The sequence below is a fragment of the Miniopterus natalensis genome, chromosome 1, assembly GCF_054644295.1.
Source record: "Miniopterus natalensis isolate mMinNat1 chromosome 1, mMinNat1.hap1, whole genome shotgun sequence".
Classification (NCBI taxonomy): domain Eukaryota; kingdom Metazoa; phylum Chordata; class Mammalia; order Chiroptera; family Miniopteridae; genus Miniopterus; species Miniopterus natalensis.
Window position 1 is genome coordinate 1,308,682 of NC_142081.1, and position 9,947 is coordinate 1,318,628.

Consider the following 9,947-nt stretch of genomic DNA (forward strand, 5'->3'; position numbering starts at 1 on the left):
TCCAGGGCTGGCAGGAGATGCATTTCCTGGGATCTGCCTGCAGGATCTGTGGCTGTGATGCAGATGTCAGGCCCACTGGGATCCTGTGTGCCTGCACAGCCCCAGACCCCTGTCCCAGGTCGTGTGTGTGCAGGGGTCCCTCAGCAGGCAAGGTCTGTCCCTGCTCTTAGGATGTAGCACTGAAGCCCACCTGTTAGCTCCGACATTGGCCTCCCAAGCCCTCAGTCTGCTCTCTTGTCAGGACCTCTGTCCCTGTATCTGGTGGCCCAGCTCTTGTGCCCGGAGGGCTGTGAGCTGTTCAGAGGGGTGGGTGGGAGTGCCATGGAAAGGTGTCCCCGGCAGGCTCCTGAGGATGAGCCATTTGTGGGGTTGCACATTCACCGTCCTTGGCCAGAGACCCACCCCCGACCAGTTACATGGGTGGGAGGCATGCTTATGGCCAGGACCAAGCATGCCTCTGAGCGTGATGCTGTGCTCTGCCCAGTACATCCTGAACGAGGCAGAAGCCCGTGTGAAGGCCGAGCTGTGGATGCGGGAGAATGCCGAGTACCTGCGGGAGCAGAGGGGTAAGCGCCGCTCCCCTGCCTGGGCACCCAGCGTGTGGGGCCCTCGCTGACCCAGCTGCTTGTTGGCCTTTCAGAGAAGGAAGCCCGGATCGCCAAGGAGAAGGAGCTGGGCATCTACAAGGAGCAGAAGGTAGGGCAGTTGCTGCCGTGGACCAGCCTGTCCCTCCTGTGACCTGGTGGGGCTGGCGCGGGTGGTGGGTCTGTGTGCTCCAGTGGGGAAAGCCCCAGGCAGGCTGCTGAGACTCAGGACCTGTGCCAAGGGCCCTGTCCCCTCTGTGGCCTGGCAAAGCCTGCTCTCGCCGCCTGTCCTGCTGGTGGTCACAGTGCCGTGGCTCAGCAGCTGGTGTGTGGTGATACCTGACTGGGAGCCACTTTGGGGAGTGGTCGGGCCTGTAACTGAGACAGAGAAGAGACAGGAGCTTACGTGCAGCAGGCTGGGTGGGGGATGGCAACAGCTGAAAGCATAGGCTCACAAACCCGTCTGGACTGAGAGGGAGGGAGGCCAGGGCTAGAGTCAGGGTTTGGGGCCCCTGGCAGCATAGTCTGTCATTTCCCCCCAAGGGGGCTGCGCAGGAGAGCTGGTGGGCTCCTGCAGGTGGTCTGCAGCTCAGTGCCCAGGTCAAAGTCCAGGGACCATACCTCCCTGCTGGGTGGCATGGCCAGAGCACAGGAAGCACCCTGCTCTGTCCTGTCTGCTTGGCCACGGGCCAGTGTGGGAGGGGGCTGTGTGGGAGCTGGGGCAGTTTGCAGTACTGGGCTAGGCTCCCTGCTGGTGCCCCGCTCACTGGGGAGGGTGCAGTGGGGCAGGATGGGCCCAGGCTGCTTCCCCCATTCCGAGAGGAGGAGGTGGGTGTAGCCTTGGGATTGCCGGGCCCCTCCTTCCCTGAAGTCCTGGGCGGCACCTCACGGGCCCAGGGGTGCCGACTGCCAGCCTGCAGGAGGTGTCACTTGTGTGTTTCCCTCGAGCCCAAGAAGTCCTGCAAGCGCCGGGAGCCGATCCAGGCCAGCACGGCCGGGGAGGCCATCGAGAAGATGCTGGAGCAGAAGCGGATCTCCAGCAAGATCAACTACAGCGTGCTGCGGGACCTGGACAGCAAGGGTGGCGGTGCGCACAGGCAGGACACGCGGCCCGAGGACAGGGCCGGCGCCAGGAAGCTGCCGCGGAGGAAAAAGCCGGCTGGCAGGAGTGGGGCCGACCCTGTGGCCAGTATGGGGAAAAGGTACTGTGCCAGGTGGGTGGGGCCAGGGCAGGAGCCCCTGTGCTAGGGGTCGTGTCGGTGACAGCATGGCATCCACTGCCCCAGCCGGCTCAAATCCGCATGCAGGGCTGGGGCCCGGGTGGGTGCAGCTGTCATTGGAGCCCCTCCGGCTCCTAGCAGAGTGTGATTCAGCGTCTCCCAGCTGTGCCTGGAGGGAAGGGGTTCAGGGCTACCACATAGGCTCTGCCCCGCATCCACCCTGCCTCCCGCCACCAGCCCTGGGGTGTGGGGTTCCTGGGCTTGGAGGGGAGCCTGTCTCCTCTCAGGTGGGGGTCCTGCTGTGCCCCTGGGTGGGTTAGCAGCGTTGAGGAGCTTTGGTGCGTGTCCTCTCGGTCCCCTGCAGGTAACAGTGGGGAAAGCCCTGGCTTTGTGTTTGGAGGGTTTGGGGGAGGGTGAGCAGGCCCAGTGGAAGGGGTGCTGTTAGCAGAAGTTGGGGTGCCCCCTGCTGTGGTCCTGGGGGGCATGGGTGAAGGGGGCAACTAAAGCTGTTTGGCTGGGAGGAGAGGGGCAGATTTGGGCCCTGGAGCGCTCCTCCCCCTCCCCTCCCTGCTCTGCTCCCCTCACCCCCCCTCTTGTGCTTTCTTTCAGGTTGAGGCCAATGGTATCCACACAGCCAGCTAAGAAGGCAGCCCTGGGAGAGGTACATTGTATGGACATAGCGAGGGGCGGGGACCCCAGAGAGTCCTGTCTGAGTGAGGAACGGGGAGGACAGCCCCTGGTGGGATGGAGCACGAGCCACACTGCTGTGCGTAGCAGCAGGAGTCCTGAGGCCCAGATGCCAGGGAAGTGTCCTGGGACTGGGCCTGGGGCCTGAGAGCCTGAGTCCTCCACACAGGGCATGGGGAGCGGAGCTCTGCCCCTCCAGCCCTGCCCCTGGCCAGCCTGCAGGTGATATCTCCTGGGGCCATTCGGGGAGAGCCTCTGGGCAGCGAGGCCAAGGTCCCGGGGTCCAGCCTGGTTGTGCCGGCAGTCCCTCCTTGGATGGTGGCCTCATCTGGGGACTGGGCCCTCCCGGGCCATGGCTCAGGGGTCTTCACTCCTTGTCCTCAGGGTCTGGTTCAGCCAGAAGCAGGGAGGGAGGGTCTCCAGGTATCCCAATGTAGCTGCAGGTGCAGGCTCTGGAGTGGGGGCAGGTCAGGGTCACGGGGTGGCCAGGGAGCCTTGTTCCGTACCCTGTCCCAGAGCCTGTCCCCCCTCACTTGCAGGCCCTGCTCCCGAGCCCTGTCCCCCTGGGGTCTGAGCCGGTGAGGCCCTCAGCGGTCGTGGTGGAGAGCGGCCCTGTGTCCTACCACCCCGAGGAGGACCCCGACGAGGACCCCGACGAGGAGGACGGGGAGCCCTGCGTCAGTGCTCTGCAGATGCTGGGTGGCAATGGTGCGGGCTCCAAGTGGCTGGTGGGTTGACGTGGGCTGGGCTTCCAGGAAAGGGCACTGTCCACCTGCCCCTAAGCTGAGGCCTGTTGGCTTCTCACCGTGTTTCACCTGGGAGGAGATCTGAGTGAAGACGCTTGGTGTATTGGCTATATGGGCTTTGAGCCCCGGTGTTTGGCCAGGTCCTGCCCACTGGGGAGACCGGGCACTGGATTGGCCAGGGGTGGCCCAGCCTACAGAAGTAGGGTTCCCACCCGCAGTGCAGCACACCTCACATGGGTACTTGACCCTGAGCCAGGCCCCCACTGCCCACATGCGAGGCCATCGGCCCCCAAGACCTGCGGAGACCGAAGTGGCCCTTTCCATCGAGGGTGGGGGGGCCTGTGTGGACAAGGCTCCCAGCTAGAGCTGGAGCCTCCAGGGAGCAAGGGAGGGGCCCCTCGGCGTCCCTAAACAGCCTTTGTGCTTTGCAGATTACGGCTGTGATGGCGACGAGGACGATGGCTACTGAGGCGTGACCGCACCTGGCAGTGTCCGTGGTGGACCCGCTGGTGTCTGAGGGACCAGACAGGGTCTCTGGGCCCAAGGCCCACAGGCACGAGCACGAGACTCTTGTGACAAGAGGGCGCTGCCTGCCTGCCCCGCAGCTTGCGTCTCACAGCCACGTGTGGCGTCTGTGGCACTTGCGTGGGCACCATGTTTTGAGCAATGTACGGTGTGTGTCCATCTCGGGTGCCTGGACTGGGGCCTGCACGTGACTCAGACGTGTGTCTCGTGGCCCAAGAACCCTCCGCAGACATGGCTGTCATGTCTCCTGTGAGGAAACTGAGGCCCAGGAGGCCCAAGTGCGTGGAGGGCTGGTGGGCTCCAGGACCTTGCTCTGCCCTGGTGGAGCCGGTGCCCTGCGCCCTCCGGGTCTCGCTGTCACCGAGAAGCACTGTGTCCAGCTCCCTCTGCTGGTCCCGAGCTGGTCCTGCACCTCCAGAGGCAGCCAGACCCAGCCTCCTTGCCGCTGCCAGGGCCTGGGGCCCACTCAGAGCTGCACGAGCCCAGGGGCCGGAGCCAGGAGAGTGGCGGGCACTCATGTCTGGGCTGGCATCTGGCTCAGCATACCAGAGGCAGGGAAGGCAGGCAGGGCCCTGAGCTTGGCTGCCTGCTCTAGAGAGTTCCCACTGCCCTGAACTGCCCCAGGGCCAGGCCTTGGAACAGGAAGGCCCAGAGACTACTGTCAAGTCTTAGCTCGGGCATCACTGCTCTGGACATCCCTCAGAGGCCAGGCCGTGGCCCACCCTACTGCCCCGGAGAGGATGACCTCGGTGGCAGACCACTCCACACTGCCTGGCCCAGCACTCGCTCTCCTGGGGGGCTGGGCCCCTCCCATGATGCAGCAGAGTCTGCAGGTCAGGACTCAGAGGCCAGTTGCTGCACCCCTCGGCCAACACCCTCGGCCTGGGAGGTGGGTGGAGGCTGGGTTCTGAGGACAGAAAGGTGTTACTCGAGCAGAAACCTCTGCGGCTGTGGCCTGTGATTCTGTGTGTGGCTCCATGGCCTGTCCCAGAGGGACATGCCTGAGGGAGGCTGGAGGGGCAGGTGGGGTGGAACACCCCATGCTGGAAGGGGAGCTCCAGCTGGCAGCCCAGCCAGGCGTGTGTGGTTGAAGCAGGAGTCGAGTCCCAGGGAGGAGGTCTGGTGAGGAGCAGCTGTGCCCTGAGGGTGAGGCGAGGAGCACTCGGTGGCAAGGCCCCAGAGCAGTGGGACCCGCACCACAGGGACACGTGGGTGACAGGTGGTGCTGAAGCCACGTGCTGTGGTGGTGACTAACGTGGCAACGGGGCAAGGCCCTAGGCGAGCAGCCAGCTGCGGGCAGGGTGCCGCCGGACTAGACAGCACCCCACGCACAGGTCACCACTGTCACACGTGGACCCGGGGACGTCATGCAGGCCTGCGTACTGCTCCGCCCCCGCAGCGGTTTCCAGGTTGGACCTCCAAGCAGGGGCAGGGCTGATGGCACCTGATGCCACCAAGACCACCTGAGGGGCCTTTGGGAGGAGCACAGGTGCTGGGCAGCCTCTGAGAGCAGAAGCCGCCCGGTGCCTTTGCCTTGGGGCTGAGCCCGTCCCTGCCGAACCCCGGCCTACCTGCTCTCAGCCCGTACCACCCCTCCGTCCAGCCTTCCCCAGACCAGGCTTCTCACCCTGCCCCTGTGCACCCTGCAGGCTGAGGCACTGCCCGCGTAGCTGCACCTCCTGCAGGCCCCTCTGTGGCTCCCTGGTGCTGAAGGGTGAGCCAAGGCTGGGGTAGGTGGGCTGGTGGCCAGGTCCGACCCAGGGGCTGCTGGGTGCAGAGGGGCCAACAGGCTGTGTCTAGGAGTGAGGGCTCTCTTCACTGGCCTGGGTCTGGATGTACCACCAGGGTCAGGGTCAGCTGGGCCTGCTGTCCACTCTGCTGTTGAGGGACTTCAGCCCTGGGAGGAGTGTGGAGCACTCCCCTGCCCCTGAGGGTGGGAGGGTGGGGCCACCCTGCTTCAGAGGGGCTCTGAGGTCATGGGGGGTCAAACTCAGGAACTCACACTGGCTATCTGTGGGCCCGCAGAGGGGACAGGGAGGGACCCAGGTCTCAAGGGGTGACCGGGACAGAGAAATGGTTTACAGCTCTGCCCGCCCGCCCCACCCCATGGCCACCTGCCCACCCTCAGTGGCCACCTCGGCACAGCCTGGAGACAGGAGCAGGCACTGACCCTCTGTCCAGGCCAGTTCCCACCAGTCTTCCTGTCCCCGAGCCCCAGCTGGGGTATCCTGCACCCAAGGACACCTCACTCCCCGAATAATAAAAACCACAACCCGCAGAACTGCGGGCATATGCGAGTCCTCGGGTTGGGTCTGGGGTCTTTGTTCTTAGCACACCAAGGTCTCCAACACGCGGGATTGTCCTAGTGGGGCCTGCTCAGCTCTGCCACAGGCTGCTCTGCTTGCAGGACCCCCCCCCCCCCCCACATGCGCTCACTGTCCCCGCCCCAGAGCGCCCATCGGGCCCTTCCTGGGCCTCATGACCCCCTTGCCTGGCAAGACAGTGGAGACCTGGTATGGGGAGACCCCCAGCCCCCACTGCAGGACTGGCCCAGCTACTGCCACAGCACCCCTGGGCAGCAGGGGCACCCCAGGACCAGCTGGACTTGGATGGGGCACTCGGCTCCTGGGGCAGTCCCTCTGCCTGTCCCTGTCCTGCCAGGACTGCTGACCTTTCTCGCAGCTTTGGGTCCCCAGGTCCCTAACCCCAGCCAAGGTGTGCCCGTCAGGGACTGACACCAGGGTCCAGCCCCTCAGCAGGACACTCCGCTGTCTTGCACATGCACCCTGACCCCGTGGAGGACATCTAGAGCGTCCAGTTGGTTCCCATGGGGAGAGCCCTAAGCCAGGGCCCCCAGGCAGGCAGGGTGCTGCCCAGCTCTGGCGCTGTGGGCTGTGCCTGTGTGTGGCCGCCAGCTTCCAAGGCTGGTTAGCCTCTGCCTGTGTCCTACGTGCCTGGAGGGCGGGCCAGTCCCCGGGGAGGCCTGAGTCCCTGCTGGGCTGGCGAGGGGTGGAGGCTGAGGGATGGGCTCCAGGGCGTCAGGCCCCAGGCTCGACTGCCCAGACCCTTCAAAGGACAGCGGCAGGCTCTTTATGGCTTTCCTGCTGGGAGGGGGGCCTGGCTCAGGAAGCCATTGTCCCCACACAATGGGCCCTCAGGGACCTGTGAAGGCAGGGGCCCCAGACTGGGGGGGTCCCGCTCGACCCTGGCCCTCCTCAGCCTTGACCCTAATCCGCCACTGCCACAGCTCCTCTCACGCCCCACCTCCGTGACCTGCTCCCGTCTGAGGGTGGGGCACCCCAAAGCCCAGGCAGGCCTGTGGGCAGGGAGGGTCAGTGCCCATGATGGGAGCAAACTGCCAAGGCCGAGACAGCTCGGCTGGAGTGCAGGAGCCACAGCCGTCCTGAGGTCAGAGGGAGAGGCCTTGTCCCTCTGGCCAGAGGCCGTGCCAGACAACGCGGGGCTGGTGTCCTTGGCAGTGAGGGACCACTGCTCTGGTGGGACCAAGTAATCGCTTCCCCCACTCGAGGTCTGTGAATAACAGCATTGTCTGCAAGGTGCCCGCCTTGGTGGGGCCTGGGAAAATGTCTGCCTGGCACGGCGCGGGGGGCAGGGGTGTGTGGCCGCTGTGGCCCCTTCCCCCCACCCAGCCTCAGCAGCAAGGCGGAGCTCAGCCGGCAGCTGGGGGGCACGCCCTTCGGGCAGGAGGCCACAGGTCAGCAAGGGCCAGACGTGGACGGGGCCCCAGTGTCGGGGCTGCAGGCGGCCACGGGTCCCGGCCTAGGGAGGAGGGCACTGGGCCCCGGATTAGCACATATGCAAGGCGCCCCAGCCAGCTGGCCCGTGCGCACACCTACGCGCTCATGGAGACACAAGGTGTCACGGCTCCCCATGAAGCAAAGCGCCTGCTCTGAGGCCGGCACGGGGACCTGGCAGGAGGGAGCCCTGCAGGGGGTGGGGGAGCAGGGGGGATGGGGAGCCAGGCAGGGTCTGAGCAGGCTGTCGGGGGCCGGGGGGCGGTGGATGCTTGGCGGCAGGTGGGAGAGTTTGGAAAGACAAGGGGCCGCACGGTGCAAATCGAGCTCAGCAGCCTGCGGGTGGCATTCCAGGCTCCCTCGGTGCATACAGGCTGGCGGGCTCCAGGGTCTCTGAATGTTGGGGAGGGGCATGGTGGTCACATGGTGGGGGACACGGAGCCCTAAGGAGGGCCCATGCACGTGGGTGCACAGCCACCCAAGCCTCCTGCCCAGCCCTGCAGGCTCTGCAAGTGGGAGAGGCGCTCTGTCCCGGCCAGCAGGCGGCGCTGCAGGACGGCCGGGCGGCCGAGGGGAGGAGCGCCCGCAGGTTGTGTGTGCCCCTGTGGCCAGTGCCCTGAGGAGCGCCTCTTTGGGAGGGAGCACCCCCCACAGCCGGTTCCTTTGCCATGCACACCTGCCCCCAGGTGGTCGCCTGCCGCAGGGAGGGCCCTGCATGATCCGACCAAGATGAGTCTTTGGGTCCTTAGCTGCCTCCCCAACTTCAGTTTGTCCTTACCTAGGGTGACCCCAGGTGCACTGGTGAGGGTGCTGTGGGTGAGAGTGGAGGTGGGTTCAGCCGGTGGGCAGCAGACTGGGTTCCCACTGAGGGTCCAATAACGCTCAGAGACTAGTTCAGGGGAATGAGGACAACCCTCCGGGGGCCCCAGGGTGGGAGGGGTAGGCCAGAAGGCTTCTTGGAGGAGGGGGGTCCACACTGGGTCCCAAAGGAAGAGCTGGTCAGGCCACATTGGGGTGCAGAAGAGGCAGGTGGACCACCCACCTGGCGCCTGGTGTGAGAGGTGTGTGAGGTAGGGGGAGAGGGGTGAGGGCCTCAGGGTGGGAGGGGCAGGGTCCCTAGAGGTTGGGGTGTCATGCTTGTTTCAGTGTGGGGGGACAGCCAAGCCTGCTGTGCGCTCAGCTCTGGTGGGCCCTGGGCCTGGCTCCACGCTGCTGGCTGCGGGCACTTGGGGTTGGGGGGTGGACAGACAGGTGGGGGTGCTCAGCCCTGCTACCCAGGGATGAGGAAGATGCTGGTGGGTGGAGAGTGGCAGAAGGGCAGGGCTGGGGGCCCCACCAGGGCTCCTGGAAAGAGGCTCAGAGCAGCCAGCCAGGTGCAGGCTGGGTAGGGGCAGGACCCCACAGGTGTTGGTCAGGACATCCCCAGGGTGGGCTCTCGGTGAGTCACTGTGGACTTGGAGTCCCAGAGTCCAAAGCTGCTGGCCTTCCACTTCCTGTGGCCTGAGAGCAGAGCTCGGTGCCGGGCAGGGGCCTGGTAGGCCTGTATCTGCCCGTGCAGGCCCCAGTGTCCACTGCGGGTCAGGCTGTGTCCACCTGCCCAGGCCTCAGCCGGGTCATGGTTACCCGAGAGGTGGGGTGCTCACAGCTTATCATGGGAGGGGCAGGAGGGCAGATGGCAGGGGGCACCTGGCTCCTTGGAGGGCATGACCCCAGGCCAAGGAGCAGCAATCTGGAGAGCCTTGCTAAGGGACCCTGACCCACATGGCAGCCCTTCTGCACCCAGCACCCTGCCATACCTGTGGCCACCACCCAGCAGCCCACCAGGGAGCCACCACTGTCAGCGAGACTGCTCACCGCTGCCACCGTGCTGGTCCTGCATCGCCAGGGCCATACCCAGCACCCTCCACACATCCTGTCACCTCACCCAGCCCTGGGACATTGGCAGAGCCACCACGTACGCCCTCTCTCTGCCAGGGCTGGCCTCCAGTGGCCACCTTCGCCACTGCCACCAGGTCAGGCCTGAGAGGCAGCTGGTATCGGTGCTGCCACCCAATCCTGGTGGAGGCCTTGCCCATGGCCTGGGTACACCCTCCAGCCCCCGTCTGCCCACCAGCACGCCTGGACTCGGCCCTTCTGCAAACACCTGGCTTCTCCCTGACTCCAGCCTGTGTCTGGGGAGCCCCCTCCTTCTGCAGGATCTGCCCTCCTCCCCGAGAAACTCGGCCCAAGTGTCACCTCTTCCAAGAAGCCTTCCTTGCCCATCGATTCTTCCTAGCTTGGTCAGAGCCCTCCTGGGTCCTGCAGCTGTGAATGTCCCTCTGTCCTGACTTTGTGTCCTCTCTGTCCTGGGGGGAAGGGGCTTGCCCAGGACAAGGCTGCTGGCTGGTGCAGGTAGTGCCAGGAAGTGCTGGCAGAGCTCTGGGCTGCACA

General features: G+C 65.6%; 1 protein-coding gene across 2 annotated transcripts in view; it reads left to right on the plus strand.

The window, feature by feature from the left end:
* The window catches only part of BRF1 (BRF1 general transcription factor IIIB subunit), a 38,510-nt gene extending 32,451 nt beyond the window's left edge, over window positions 1-6,059 (plus strand). For both annotated transcript variants that reach the window (XM_087817854.1, XM_087817855.1), the window contains exons 13-18: window positions 485-566; window positions 641-696; window positions 1,533-1,786; window positions 2,414-2,465; window positions 3,031-3,199; window positions 3,669-6,059. In XM_087817854.1, the coding sequence (XP_087673980.1) occupies window positions 485-566; window positions 641-696; window positions 1,533-1,786; window positions 2,414-2,465; window positions 3,031-3,199; window positions 3,669-3,706 (651 nt within the window). In that variant the 3' untranslated portion in view covers window positions 3,707-6,059. The remainder of the gene's footprint in view (window positions 1-484; window positions 567-640; window positions 697-1,532; window positions 1,787-2,413; window positions 2,466-3,030; window positions 3,200-3,668) is intronic.
* The last annotated feature ends 3,888 nt before the right edge of the window (window positions 6,060-9,947 follow it).